The 13881-nt window shown below is 34.4% G+C and overlaps 4 protein-coding genes across 10 annotated transcripts in view; 2 read left to right on the forward strand and 2 right to left on the reverse strand.

Annotated features, from left to right (window-relative positions):
• The window catches only part of LOC129568780 (bis(5'-nucleosyl)-tetraphosphatase [asymmetrical]-like), a 4694-nt gene extending 2138 nt beyond the window's left edge, over window positions 1-2556 (reverse strand). Inside the window, exon 1 of the mRNA XM_055447050.1 lies at window positions 2396-2556. Within this exon, the coding sequence (XP_055303025.1) occupies window positions 2396-2478 (83 nt within the window). The 5' untranslated portion in view covers window positions 2479-2556. The remainder of the gene's footprint in view (window positions 1-2395) is intronic.
• Window positions 2557-6438: 3882 nt separating this feature from the next.
• Window positions 6439-9928, forward strand: LOC129568789 (proton-coupled amino acid transporter 1-like). Of its 5 annotated transcripts, none has more exons than XM_055447067.1 (8): window positions 6439-6795; window positions 7609-7696; window positions 7752-7901; window positions 7965-8184; window positions 8238-8464; window positions 8539-8848; window positions 8918-9087; window positions 9153-9928. In XM_055447067.1, exons 2-8 carry the CDS (start codon window positions 7618-7620, stop codon window positions 9401-9403), a joined length of 1407 nt encoding a protein of 468 aa, XP_055303042.1. In that variant the 5' UTR covers window positions 6439-6795; window positions 7609-7617; the 3' UTR covers window positions 9404-9928. The 5 variants fall into 5 exon arrangements, with proteins under 5 accessions (XP_055303042.1, XP_055303043.1, XP_055303040.1 ...); XM_055447068.1 differs by having other exon boundaries at window positions 7609-7666; XM_055447065.1 differs by lacking the exon at window positions 6439-6795 and having other exon boundaries at window positions 7520-7696.
• A 78-nt stretch (window positions 9929-10006) lies between these two features.
• Window positions 10007-13881, reverse strand: part of LOC129568795 (bis(5'-nucleosyl)-tetraphosphatase [asymmetrical]-like) — a 27201-nt gene continuing 23326 nt past the window's right edge. For all 3 annotated transcript variants that reach the window (XM_055447081.1, XM_055447080.1, XM_055447079.1), the window contains 2 exons: window positions 10671-10735; window positions 10007-10443 (listed from right to left, as the gene is read on the reverse strand). In XM_055447081.1, coding sequence (XP_055303056.1) covers window positions 10127-10443; window positions 10671-10735 — 382 coding nt within the window. In that variant the 3' untranslated portion in view covers window positions 10007-10126. The remainder of the gene's footprint in view (window positions 10444-10670; window positions 10736-13881) is intronic.
• LOC129568794 (uncharacterized) lies at window positions 10742-13668 on the forward strand. Its single transcript, XM_055447078.1, has 2 exons — window positions 10742-11507; window positions 11580-13668. The coding sequence occupies exons 1-2, from the start codon at window positions 11072-11074 to the stop codon at window positions 11873-11875; spliced, it is 732 nt and encodes a 243-aa protein (XP_055303053.1). The 5' UTR covers window positions 10742-11071; the 3' UTR covers window positions 11876-13668.

The raw sequence follows: 13881 nt of genomic DNA on the forward strand, positions 1-13881 counted from the left end.
ACTGCCCACAAACCCATTGCAATTTCCAATACTTGGCAATTAAATCCATCGGTCTGATATACTAAAACTAAGACTAGATATTCCAAGCTTCATCATGTATTCGGATATTTGAACCTTTAATCGCCCCAGATCAAATGGCAGTTGTCAATACTCAAAAATCGAAATTCCTTAAATTATGCCATGGTTTACCCCCCATTACGACGATGTCGTCGTAATTTTGAGTATGCATCCGTTATATCAAGAACCGAACATGAGAAATTATTTCGTAAAAACGCAACATGAATCTCCAGTCGGCATGAATGAGCTGCGGTTACTACAGTATTCTTATGACGCGCTTCAGTGTGGCGCAAATTCATGTTACGTTCTTCCGCATATTGCTTCTTCGTTATATTTTTTCGATTGTTCTGTTCCCATGAAAAAAAGTACACCAAGTGTAGAGATATGTATGCGCCATGTTGACATGGTATACACCAGGTATGAGCCGAGATTTGCGCCCAATCCACACCATACACCACCGAAAATATATAAGGTTCGGCGCAAATTGAGCGCAAACTGGTGTGAATTGTCGTTGCAACGTCCATTCATATTGTTTAAAATGATTATGACAGTTCACACCAATTTATACTTATATATTTTCGGTGGTGTATGGTGTGGATTGGGCGCAAATCTCGGCTCATACCTGGTGTACACCATCAACATGGCGCATACATCGCTATACACCTGGTGTAGGGGACATTGCTGCAGGTTGGCTACCACTATTTGTTTTGGTCATAACTTTGTCAGGAGTGAACAATTAGAAGAGATTAAGATACCTTTGGATAGATAATGTCTTGAGCTATAATTTTGCTTAAGAAACATATGCAATTGCTTTTCAAGAACAAAATTTATGGTCAAATTTCTGAAGGTGCTGAAAATGGCGAAATTTTTTTTTTTGCTGCAGGTTGAGAATTTTCAAAATTGTTATTTAAAATGTAAAAAAAACTATAAAAATATGATATGCTTTCAATGTTATGATGATTTTATTGCTCTATAAAGCAATTTGGAGCCCAAAAATTACTCTAATTCATCAGATTCGTTGTCCATTTCCTGAATGGTAGTCCAATCATAAATTTGATTAAATAAATGAATTTTCGAAAAAAAGTCATCTTAAATGACTTATTTACTCTTCAATAATGATTCATAAACGAGAAAAACAATAAAATCTTTTATATTGTAAAAAATATCTTTTTTCAACCTGCAAAAAAGTCACTTTCTCAACCTGCAGTTTTATAGACATTTTTACCGAGACTCGCAATTTTTTTTCAACATCACAAAATGCACATAATTCTTGTTGAATCGTAAAGAGAAATGAAAATACTACAAAAAAACGGTTGCCCGACTCTTTTTTCAATGCAAAATAGTCACTTTATGACATTCGGCAATAACTAAAATGACAAGTTTTCGCACAAAAATTCATGGGCGTATTGGAAGTGTATCAAAACAAACGCCAGTTCTGTCGGAACAATTTTTAAAAAAGAACAGGCCTCAAAATTAGATTTTCAAAACTATTCCGATGGCGATATGATCACGTATAGTGAAAAAAAGTAACGATTCTCAACCTGCAGCAATTCTCAACCTGCAGCAATGTCCCCTACTTTTTTTCATGGGTTCATGTTGCATTTTTCAGTTTGATTTCATTCATTCATTTACCAAAGTGATTTCGATGTGCCGATAACACCAATGGATTTTGCACACCAAATACTATATTAGAATCCGAAAAAAAAATTGTTTAACTTTTTTCTCGATTTTCGGCTGTGTTGCGACCGTCTACATGGGAAGTTTCTATGAAAACGTCGGAGTGCCGGTGAAATAATATTGGTTTACATGATAAAATTTGCACATGGCCGAATTTTAAGTATTGGGCAAGCATAATTAATAAAACTCATCATTTGTACAATCGGCGGCTCCGAATATTTCAATTTAACACATTGGTTTTGGAAAAAGTAGAGAATGTTTGCATAAACGGTTAAAAATATTAGGTTCTTTCGAATAATTGTCTCAGGAGTTCATAATTGTCAGCATTAGAGAGAGAACATAATCGAGCTCCGCTTATTGTACAGCAACACCATGAACGAACGGGATATCTAAAACCATAGCCCATGGAAAATAACATGGATGAAATACGGCAGCCAAACAAACATTGCGAAATTGTAACGCATCTGAGAGAGTGGGAGAATCTGTGCTGTTCGCACAACAGCAAATATTCATAACGCATGAATTTTGCTTTTTTAAGTGAAACATACTCTACTTTAACGCCAACAGAATCATCAAATAACATAGTCGCCTTTTCAAAAATATAAATCGAAGAAAAAACATACTCTACTCTCAATCTCACCCATAGAAATGTGGTACATACTTTTGCATATAGTAATGATTATATGCAGCCAAAAATAAAACAAATGAGCAAATTGTAAATAGAAAAACTTGAATAATGAACATTATTTACAATTAACACAAGTTGATTCGAGTAAACTAAAAATAAACTTTGAACTGAGCATGCATAGCTGGTTTATTGTTCGTTAAATAATAAACTGGCTATTGACATCAAAATAATTTCACTCAAGTTGCGTAATGATGAATTTTCCGTATGTCAATGCAATCGACGACAAATCAATTTATCAACTCAAAAACCAGGTGGTGCTTTAAGTGAATATGAAGGTTATGATTTTATTAAAATGTTGTTCCGAATATCAACAGAAAAAAATGTGACAAATTCAATCTTTCATTGCTGTATGGTCGCAACATTCCCGTTCAATAGTTTTTTTTTTCATTTTGGCAATCTTTCTCTTACTTCTTAGAGTCAAGACAAATTTAATCCAAATGAATCCATATACAGAGATTTTAGGAAGAAACAAACTAATCCTAAAATTTCTGAAAAATCTCTCAATTAAATTTCTAGTTATCAATTTTACAGGTTTGTTTGTTTGTTTGTGTCGATTTGGCGAGCGTATTGAAAACAAACGACGATTCAAATGAACAAGAAAATGCCGAAAAAAGCGAATCCGAATCCGAATCCATTATGAACAACATCAAGAATATCTCAACTGAATCCAAAGCTAATAGACCATTGGAAGACAAGGAGGCATCTGGAGAAGAAACAAAACTTCTCAAGAAATTGGAAGAATCTTCAAGAGGCAAAATTAAGACATCCTTAATTATGAATTATTTCAAAGCTTCCGAACAACCATTTGGTTTGCTTTTCTTAGTGCTGTCTTTCTTGTTAGTTCAAATTCTTGATGGCGGATCCGACATATTTGTTTCACATTGGTAATACACTCTTTCTCATTCAATTGATTGTGAAAGCGCAAAGGGAAAAGTTAAATATGCAATTTTTCTGAAGTATGTTTTCATGGTAACCACACAAAATGAAGAAAACGAAAATTCCGAAACAGCAAAACACCGAGAAAAAAAACTCCGAAAAAAAATCCGAGAACCAAAAATGCAGAAAAATCAAAAAAATTAGTTCAAAGTCCCGTTTCATAGAACCGGACGGTAATACTATTGCTCGAAAATACTACTCATTCGTCTTCTATATCGCCAAATTGGCGACGCCAATACCTAGCAAATGATGCACAAATATATTTGTTGTTGTACTGAAGCGCTAAATGCACTGATAGTTTATCAGGGCGACGACTTCATCCGTAAGTGGCGTATTAGTAGTATTTTCTAATTGTAATATATACGTTACTATCACCCACTGGACAGAACATAATTGATAATTGTTGACCGTACCAAACTCTTGTTGACCTTACCATTCTTTTCACAGTCCGAAATAAAATGAAATTGGTAATGCCAACAGAGTTGCAGAGGATAGCGCAGAACTACCGCTTGCGAGTGAAGGTCTTCTGCTCTATCCTGTCCACCTATGTTGGCTTTACCAATTTTACCTTATTTCGGACTGTGAAAAAAATGATCAGAGTTAGGTGAGTGAGCTAATGACAGCTAGTACGTCAACGAGGTACACACACAAAAGCAAGTAGTTAAACGGCATCGCAAGTCGGGATAAACTGTGCGTATTTTCACGTTTTACGTGATTATGTGCATCCTAAAATTAGAACAATTACCAATTATGTTCTATGGAATGGGACTTTGAACTAATTTTTTTTTTTGGTTTTTCTGCGTTTTTGGTTTTCGGAATTTTTTATTCAGCATTTTGGTTTTCGAGATTTTTTTTTTCGGTATTTTGGATTCGAAATTTTCTTTCGGGTTTTTTTTCGGCATTTTGGATTCGGTGTTCTTTTTTCGGGATTTTTTTTTCACCGAAGGAGAAATTATTGTTAAATACGAAAAAGATAAATTATATGATCGCCACCAAGAAAACTGTAAATGAAATGATTGTGCTTGACGTAAAAATTGATAATGAAATTATTGAGCAAGTCTCTAATGTAAAATAATTAACCAAGTACCAGTATTCCCAGCACTGGGAAAAACAAATACACTAGAGGGTTAATGGAGTAATGCGTGTTTTTCGGTTTGTAGTTTTTGAAATCAATTTTCCATGAAAAATTAAACTTTGGTTGTAATAATAGTTTACGGCTATTGATATCAAAATATTAATATCAGTTGATTTTTTTAAAACACTTGTGTCGCAGTATGGTTACCGAAATTCCATATGTGACTACCAAAATTCATTCATTTACTCATTTGACATCCATATATCAAATACTATTTTTAGATTCTGACTATGGTCGGAGAATAATTCAATATGTGGTATATAAATAATAATAGAGTAGGGTGTGCTAAACAAGAGATCAATTTTAAGGATTTTTATTACATACGAGTTACATCTTTCCAACGGTACTACGTATTCCTTGATTAAACATGAATCATCTAATTAATTAATTACAAGGGAAAACCCTTGAAGTGAAATGCTCATAGGCTGTATAACGATTGAAATTCCAATCATAGTACGTACAAAATATTATCAAAATGTCTCAAGTTAACTTACTATTATTCACTTGTTACACATAAATTTGTATGACGAATAGTGATAAAAATAGTTAAACATAGTTACCATAATCAAGAAGTTCTTCCAAGGCAGAGATGACTTTAGCGCATCCGAGTATTTTTGTTGTTTTTTCGTTCGACTTTAGCTTTTTGGCCAATTTTTTTTAAAATAATATTTTGTGTAACATAACGAAGAATAGCTTACATTTTCTGCCCCCGGTATTTGCATTATGTGGTCATATGCACTTAGTAATTACGCGCATTGGCTCAATTTTGCAATATTACGCAATTTCTACTTTTGCGGATTTTTTCTTTATTTTTTACTAATATAAATGTGGTTTTTCAAAAACTGTTCTTTGTTATAGTATTACACAAAATATTGATACAAAGTTTTTTTTTGCCAAAAAGGTAAAGTATTACGAAGAAAAAAACAAAAAAACGACCCAAATACTCGGGTGCGCTGTAGCGCACTTGGGTGCCCTTAGAGCCTGTCCGTGCGCTCTTTGCGCCCTGGTGCAAAATTGCCAGGGCGCCCTTTTCTTAGGATGAAATGAAATAGACTCAAAATTATCTCAAAACGAGTAACTTTCTTGTTAGAAAAGTTCTGTACGCTATTGTGTGTATCGTTCATGTTATGAACTTCATGGTGTACAATACACTGTTTCGTGTATATATGAAAGACACGAAAAAAAAAAATCCAAAGAGCGCGCCGAAGGCGCATGAGCCAAATTTTTTTGTCATTTCAAAAATATAGCGCTAGAATACACATGTTTACTGAGAATTACATGGAAAAGGGTGCTCAAAATAACTGAATATATTTTGTAGTCGGTTGAATAAATACTGAAATCTTATTGTTTAATATTTTTAAATTGGTAAAAAGCGCTTTAAATACAAGTGGCACTTGAATATATATATAAGCTGATCAAATGCTTTTGGTGAATTCGGCGCTCTCGTCGACTGAATTTTTCTATGTATTTTTGGAAAATTCAAGCAATTTAAGCGCTCCAATTTTTCTGCCAGTTCGCACAAATTTTAACGCTCGCGCGCCTTCGGCGCACCACTTGCGCCCTATCTGGGACAGGCCCTGGGTGCCCTAAAGTCATCTCTGTCCCAAGGCCATACCACTCGATCGCTTATTATGTTTTCCAAAAATGATTCGAATAACTTAAAATTTAGTCACTTTATTCAAATTGTTGTTCAATCAATCCAAAACATATTTTCAAGTTTTTCACTTTACTTGAACCACGACTTATTATTTATTTACATATTTTCGTCTGATAACTGCTTTAGCGATTAATTAAAAGCTCGATACGTTATCTAAATAAGAAATGAAGTTTTTTTGTCATGTGATAGGGTGAAAGTGGGGATTTCGCACTCGAATAAAAATGGATCTGGAGAAAATGAGCATTATTATGTCTCAAGCATTCATCTATTTAGAAGAATCAGTTTGGGCGTGAAACGGAGTGGAGAAATTAAAATTGTTTATATTAAAAGTTTACTGCGAACAACATTTCTTTTACGCTAACAGCAATTCGTACACGAACGAGTCAGTGTGACAGTTGGTGTGAGCGAGACAAAGTTTGACAGCAAACAATTTGGTTGTGTCACTTTAAATGTTCTTTGAATTTTAAAAAGCGATTATTTATTTTTGTGTTCCAAGAGTAAATTTTGGGATAGACGATAGAATAGTAGAAACAAATCCAAAAAGTGTGATTAAATTTGATCAAGTGTGTCAAATGGACTTGTTGTAAACAGTTACCAAATTGTGATAAGAGGACAAGAATTTCAAGTGTTTTTATTTCCTGTTAGGTAAACATAATTGATTTATTAAATTGCAATCACTTTCAATCAATCACGAACCAATGATTTTCCTTTTCTAAGCAATTTATGTGTAAAACCACTTTCAATCAGTATTATTATTTTTGAAAATTGTTGAAATAGTTCAAATGATATTTGTATTGACGAATGAAGAATTTCCGTTGTCATTATGGGATAAAACCGAACTGAAGCAAATATTTCCTTTGAAAACAGTCAAAAGACAAGATTATTCTGTGGTTTGTCTTTGATTCACAAATATATAGAAAGATAAAGCTATCGTTGATTTTTTATCTTTGGGACTTGAAACGCATGACTCATTTAGAGTTTACAAAATGATACATAATACAAATAAAAAAAAAAAAATAAAAATGTACATATGTTTACTATCAATCACTTTTTTATATTATTTGCGAAAAAAGTTAAGATTTGTTGCGCATGGGTCATGCATCTATCGTAACCTCCCACCAAAGATCTCGTAGCTTAAAATAATTTGCACATTTACTACAGCATTCAGAACATTTTTTGATAAGTGTGTGTCTCGTATCGCACGATAAATTGAAGCAATGAATGATAACATTCCTGCAAAACACATGAATATGGATGATTCAATAAAGTCGAGATAAAATGAAAACATTTCCATACATTGTGATTTATATCAGTGTTTCCTCAATGAATCTGATAACGCTCATTCGAATGTTATCGCAAACAACGCAATGTTATTCTATTTTTTGCTAACAATACATCATGCGATTGACCGGAGAGAAAAGAATTTCGAAATTTTATAAAATGTATTTGTGTTTTCAGCCATTAACTATGGATTCAGAGCGAGAACCGTTGCTGAAAAATAAACAGTATAGCCAGAGTGAGCGATCAATTGAAGATAATAATAATAGTGGGTTAATTTCATTTTTTTTTTTTCAATCTGTTCAAGTTCTTATTTCTTTCAGATTCATCATCAGATGTATTGGACAGATATAATCCACATGCACTGGACCGATATGATCATGGATATGATCCACATGACCATCGAGATGTCGAACATCCCACATCAAATACCGAAACCATGATCCATCTTTTAAAAGGAAATATAGGGACTGGTATAGAAAAAACTTGTTAAAATCAACCATCTCACCGCATTTATTTTATCAAACTCATCGTAGGTATCCTTGCAATGCCTCAGGCTTTCAAAGATTCTGGTTTGTACTTGGGCTTATTTGGAACAATATTAATGGGGCTCATTTGTACGCACAACATGCATATGCTGCTCGAATGCACTCATGAACTATGCCGTAGGAATAAAGTAACTTCAATGGATTATTCTGTTGTCTTATTCAGTGCATTCGAAACACGACGACTCCAAAAATACGCTTATGCTGCCAAGTAAAATTTCATTTTTTTTGATTATCGCATGTTTTTGATTAATTTTCTTTCAGGTTTCTTATAAACACCTTTTTGTTCCTTTCACAACTCGGATTTTGTTGTGTATACTTTTTATTTGTGGCCACGAATTTACAAGATGTAGTCAAACATTACTGTCATGCGATTGATGTGCGTTATTTTTTACTGATGTTGTTGCTGCCAATGATTTTGTTAAATTTTTTGAAGAATTTAAAATATTTGGCGCCAGTTTCGATGTTTGCATCTATTTTGACCGTGATCTGTGAGTAGAGCGCGCGAGTTTTAGCTTCGAGTCTTTAACATTTCTGTCTTTTTCTAACCGTTTTACTATTCCAGGCATTGTGATCATATTTTATTTCATACTCAGTGGCCTACCCAAGATAGATGGTGTGCCAAAAGTTGCAACATGGAGACAGCTTCCGTTGTTCTTTGGCACCGTAGTTTATGCATTCGAAGGGATTGGTGTTGTGCTTCCGCTGGAGAACAATATGAAGACTCCACAAGCCTTGGATGGATTAACCGGTGTTTTAAACACAAGCATGATCATTACGGCAGCACTCTACACAGCAATTGGATTCTACGGTTATTTGAAGTATGGCGATGCAGTTAAAGCAACCATCACATTGAACTTAGATCCAGAATATATGTAAGAATCGACTTGGTTTATTGCTTTAAAACGCTTTAATTGTCATAAATATTCCATATAACAATTTAGTTTGGCGCAATCGGTGCGTGTAATGTTCGCAATTGCCGTGTTTTTATCGTATAGCCTTCAGTTTTATATTCCGATGAAAATAATTGGGCCATGGTTTCAACGCTTTTTCAAACAACAACATCAAAAACTTGGTGATGGCATTCTGCGGGTTGGCTTAATTATCGTAACGTGTAAGATTAGAAATGAATTTTCCTCGAATTTTTGCTTTTGTTGACATTTCGTTTGTAAAATACAGTTATTCTAGCTGCCGTCGTGCCAAAACTTGGCCCAATCATTTCCTTATTTGGAGCTGTATTTTCATCATCACTTGCACTATTGATTCCTCCGTTGATCGACTTTTTGACATTTGGCCTGCAAGGAATGGGACGATTCTATTGGAGATTGTGGAAAAATATTGCCATATTTGTACTTGGTGTTCTTGGTTTCATTTTTGGCGCCTACGCAAGTATCGTGGAACTAGTAGCCTCAGATCCAATCGAAGATTAACATTAACTTGCATGGTGATGCAAAACAGAATGAGCCCAGAACGAAAAAAAATCCAAAGCCATGAGATTATTTTTTAACACGAAACATCGTAATTGATATTTATTCATAGATGATAATCCAAATCTGCCATTTATTTGTCATGCACAAATTATTGACTTATTACTTCCCGACGAGAAATTTGCGGTGAAATAGGTGTACGTCGACTATCCGTCGCATATCCGTTTTTGAGTGCGGATACTCGCAATGCGAATAGGTATCCACAATAAAAGTTGCCGCAAAATGTTATCGCTGAATACCCTGCGACTATTCGCGCTGCGATAAATGTGAAGTTGTAACTGAATCGAGTGTGATATTTCGACTTGAAACTTCGTACAACCAACGTGAAGTTGGCTGCGTTCGACGGACTTTTTCGTATTGCGACTATACGTAGAATAGTCGCAATGCGATATTCCGCAAATTTCTCGTCGGGCTTATTCAATCTCATATTGATTATCGTACAATAAAATACAATCGTTTATAAGTTAATATATTTATTGATTTATTATTTTGTTTGACAGTCATCGTTGAGTCACTTTCTTTCGTTTTTCGAAAAAAAATTAACAAGTGATAAAAAAAGGTGATCAAACGTAACTTGAAAAAAAATGTGTCATACAAAAAGAATGTGTCAGTACTATGGTTTATGACACTTATTTGATGAAATAAAAGAAAATGCTGCGACAAATTCTAGAGAGTTTGTGCAATTTGATCAAATTCATTGACAAGTTCAGCAAATTCTGGCATCTTGCATTTTTGCAAAGCCTCTTCCTTCGTTAGCCAACGATATTTGCTATGTTCATCGGAGTTCAGTTTGGGTTGTTTTGTCACATCTTTCAGTTGAGCAAGCCAGAAAACTACCGTCTTATCCTTTCCTTTTTTTCGTGTGAATTGATTCATTTGGTGTTGAGCGTCATAAATACTTAAATCGTCAGCCATGTAACCGGTTTCTTCGCTCGTCTCACGTATAGCAGCCATCAAAAAGTCTTCACCGTCATCGATACGACCTGACGAGAAAAAAATGGATAAAAAAAACATTTTATTATTACGATTACTCGCTGATTTAAGCTTGTTATCAAATTTAAACGTGCGGTTTATTTACTTTTGATAGTAAAAGTTATTGTAACACTTAGTTGTTGTATATAAAAAAAAGTTCGTTCCCCAAATTATATGTGGTAAACACATTTTTCTTTGCTAAATTAAAGACGCAATGAAAAATATCCCAAAAACATACCTTTTGGTGGTGACCATTCCTTGTTTTGGCTATTTGGTTTCAACATCAAGTATTCGATTCTATCGTTGATAAGTAGTGTAAATATGTCTATTCAATCAACACATAGATGCCAGAGGGGGGTTTGTTTCAGTGCAAAATGCACTGAGGGGACAATAGAGAAGTAAAAACCAAAAATTTTTGAGGGGAAATGTGGAAAATCTGAACATACGAAAGGAGAAACAATATTTCCCCACATTTCCATCTAATTCGACGTATGCGCATATATACAAGATTCAACATTTCCCCATCATTACATCGAATGCGCACACATGCACACATTTTTTTTCTCCTCCACAACAAATTTCCCCACGCACATGTGATAATTGTCACGCAATGCTTGCTCTCCCTTTTTAATACATTGCATGAATGTTGAAATTGATCAAGTATTCTTTTCAATATTCATGTCAATAAATTTCAATCAAGTGTCACACGTACGAAGCAGACAAATGTTGGACATCTCAGTTAATATGGTAAGAACGAGATCAATGTCAGCAGAAGAGGATTCGTTGTCACTCACAAATTCCATCTCATCGAGGTCGTCACGAGAAACCTCGAGGCCAAGAAATTGTTTCAAGCAAATCTTCCAACGCTCGAGCACGAATAAACGACCATTGTCTTTATCAATCGGACCAACTGAAACCAGTGAAATACTACCCATGGAAAACCAACCACCACCACAACCACCAACACCACCACCAATGGAAATACAACTACCACCCAGAACCCGAATTATAAGCAGAGTGTTTCGATGGATCGGATTTATCTGCGCGAAAATTCCAATCGCATTTGGAATGTTAGGTATGTCATTCAAAGGCAAATTTCATGTTTTTTTTGTGGATGAAAGTAATCACTTTTTTCTTTCATTTTCAGGTGGCTGTTACGCGCTGTATCAAATCTATGAAACGATTGGAGAAAGCCAAATGGAGAAATTGGAGTGCAAGATTCAATGCATTCCCAGCATAGAAAGCAGTCATTGGCATCGTCACAATAATAGACTTCACGAGCGTTGGGTGTTGGAGAAATGTGGCACCATAAGAATTGTTCTTGAATATTTGAATGGCATTTTCGCCAACAAGCTTTTTCGTGACAACCGAAATCAATTTGACAAATTTCAGCATGTCTCGCTTGTTTCGATGTGTTTAAATATTTCGGTGAATTTAAATTGATTCGCTGATCAGGTTGTCCAGCATCATGAATTCGATAAGGTTTTTGTTGTTGTTGTTCAACAGGAACAGGAGTTAAATAAGATGTGATAAGGTTTGCACCCACTAGAGCCATCATGACACCTATTAATTGAATACTCGCATTAATTCCATTTTTCACAAGTCTCACTATCATATTCTTATTCCGTTGAACGTGTGTTGGCATTAGATCATTAATATTCATTATATCTTGAAAAAAATCGTTTACGCGATGTAGATCTTCCGGGTCGATATTGATAGATATAAATGCTTCATTTTGAAATATTTGAAGCGCAAATATAACCGCGAATAAACAGAATATTATCACTGACACTTTCATTTTAATTTCTATATTGTCTGAATTTACAAAAAAGAGACGTTTGATTCGACTCAACTCTAAACTTGAATTAAAAATAATACACAATTCTCAACAAATCAGATGCAATTTTTCTGTTTAAAAAATTAAACTCGAACACATCTGTTGTGATATTGCTTCTGTTCTGTTTTCAGAGTCTTGATATTTATCGCTCTTCGGTAATCTTTAGAGCAACGCTCTTGCTCTCTACAATTCTCGATAGAAATGTATTTTTTCCAATCCATTTTATCATCGCGCTTCTCTCCACCTCTCTCTCTCTTTCTCTATCTCTCTCTCTCTCTCTCGCTTTGTTTCATTATCAGATCAGAATGCTTTACTTCGAATAAGACCGAATTGAGCAAAGAAATGATTGTTTTGTGAGCTCTGTGCAACTGTGCATCGACAATTGTCTAGTCCATGGACCGTAGCCCATATAATACACATTTGGACGTCGCGTTCGGAACAATCAAATCACATTTGAAGCGTCAATTTCTTTGCTCACACACATGGGCAACTTATGGTACTTCTTTCATGTTTCATGCAAATTGCAGATTTTTCTGCAACTCCATTCACTTGGAGTTTTTTATAAAATAGAAGTGAGTCTAGCAAACTTGCCAGGTAATGACAAACACGAAGGCGAATGAAATGTTCTGTCCACAGAATATGACTAATGTTAAAAAAAAACGATTGTATGATGCAGCACAAACTTAAGCATTGGTCAATATTTTACAAGTATCATTAATATACTCACTTGCTTCGGAAGTGAATTATGATTGTTTTTTATTCAGAGTGTTGATATGATATGGATATGATTCTCACCTATTGCTTCGCTTAACACGAATAACAAGAATAATAACGCTGACACTTTCATTTTGATTTATTTATTAGATGAATTTACGAAAAAAAAAGAGATGTCTGATTCCACTCAGCTATAAACTTGAATTAAAAACAATGCACAAATCTCACCATTCAGATGCAATTTTTTATATAATCGAAAAAAAATTGGAATTTCAACACAAGTGTTTTGATATTTCTCTATAAAGGTCAGATTCAGAGTCTTGATATTTATCGCATATGTTCATTATTAGAATATGTAAAGCGTATATATGGCTTATAGTTTTATTCGGTGGCTTTATGGCATTTTGACAATTTACCTCGTATAGCACAAAACCTTTGCACGCCACCGGTTTTATTTCCAAAGAATCAAATATATTGATGCTCACTTGGCATGTACTATGAAATTTGACTATTCAGAAATGTTCGAGTTAATGTACTCATTTCACATGACATGTGAAAATATTCCCACGCATTCATTTTTTGATATCCTCACGCAATTTCAACGAATCTATCGCGAGTTTTCGCTTTACCTGGAAAATTTAAAACCGATTCTTTCATTGTCTTGCAATTTGAGGTTCGATTTCATGCAAATAGTTCGATTTGAGGTTTGATTTCATATAAAAAAAGTTCGATTTGAGGTATCGACACTTGTCGATGTTGAACGCATGTTAAACACCTTAAAACATGTGAAGCGATTGGAATTTTTCGCTTAGTACACAAAAAACTATAATTCACTTTAGTGCAATCGTTGCTCAATTGGCATTGAGTTATTCAAAATGACAAAGACTATATTCTTGCT

Source organism: Sitodiplosis mosellana, unplaced genomic scaffold (genome assembly GCF_009176505.1).
Source record: "Sitodiplosis mosellana isolate CC-2019 unplaced genomic scaffold, AAFC_SMos_1.0 Smas_scaffold_22, whole genome shotgun sequence".
NCBI classification, from domain to species: Eukaryota; Metazoa; Arthropoda; class Insecta; order Diptera; family Cecidomyiidae; genus Sitodiplosis; species Sitodiplosis mosellana.

Bases quoted from the DNA above. Each gene is read 5' to 3' on its own strand.
- LOC129568789 (XM_055447065.1), top strand. From the start codon at position 7,549: ATGCGATTGACCGGAGAGAAAAGAATTTCGAAATTTTATAAAATGTAT. The intron at 8,465-8,538 runs GTGAGTAGAGCG...TTACTATTCCAG, and splicing joins ATCTATTTTGACCGTGATCT to GCATTGTGATCATATTTTAT. The intron at 9,088-9,152 runs GTAAGATTAGAA...TGTAAAATACAG, and splicing joins TGGCTTAATTATCGTAACGT to TTATTCTAGCTGCCGTCGTG.
- LOC129568794 (XM_055447078.1), top strand. From the start codon at position 11,072: ATGAATGTTGAAATTGATCAAGTATTCTTTTCAATATTCATGTCAATA. The intron at 11,508-11,579 runs GTATGTCATTCA...TTTCATTTTCAG, and splicing joins AATCGCATTTGGAATGTTAG to GTGGCTGTTACGCGCTGTAT.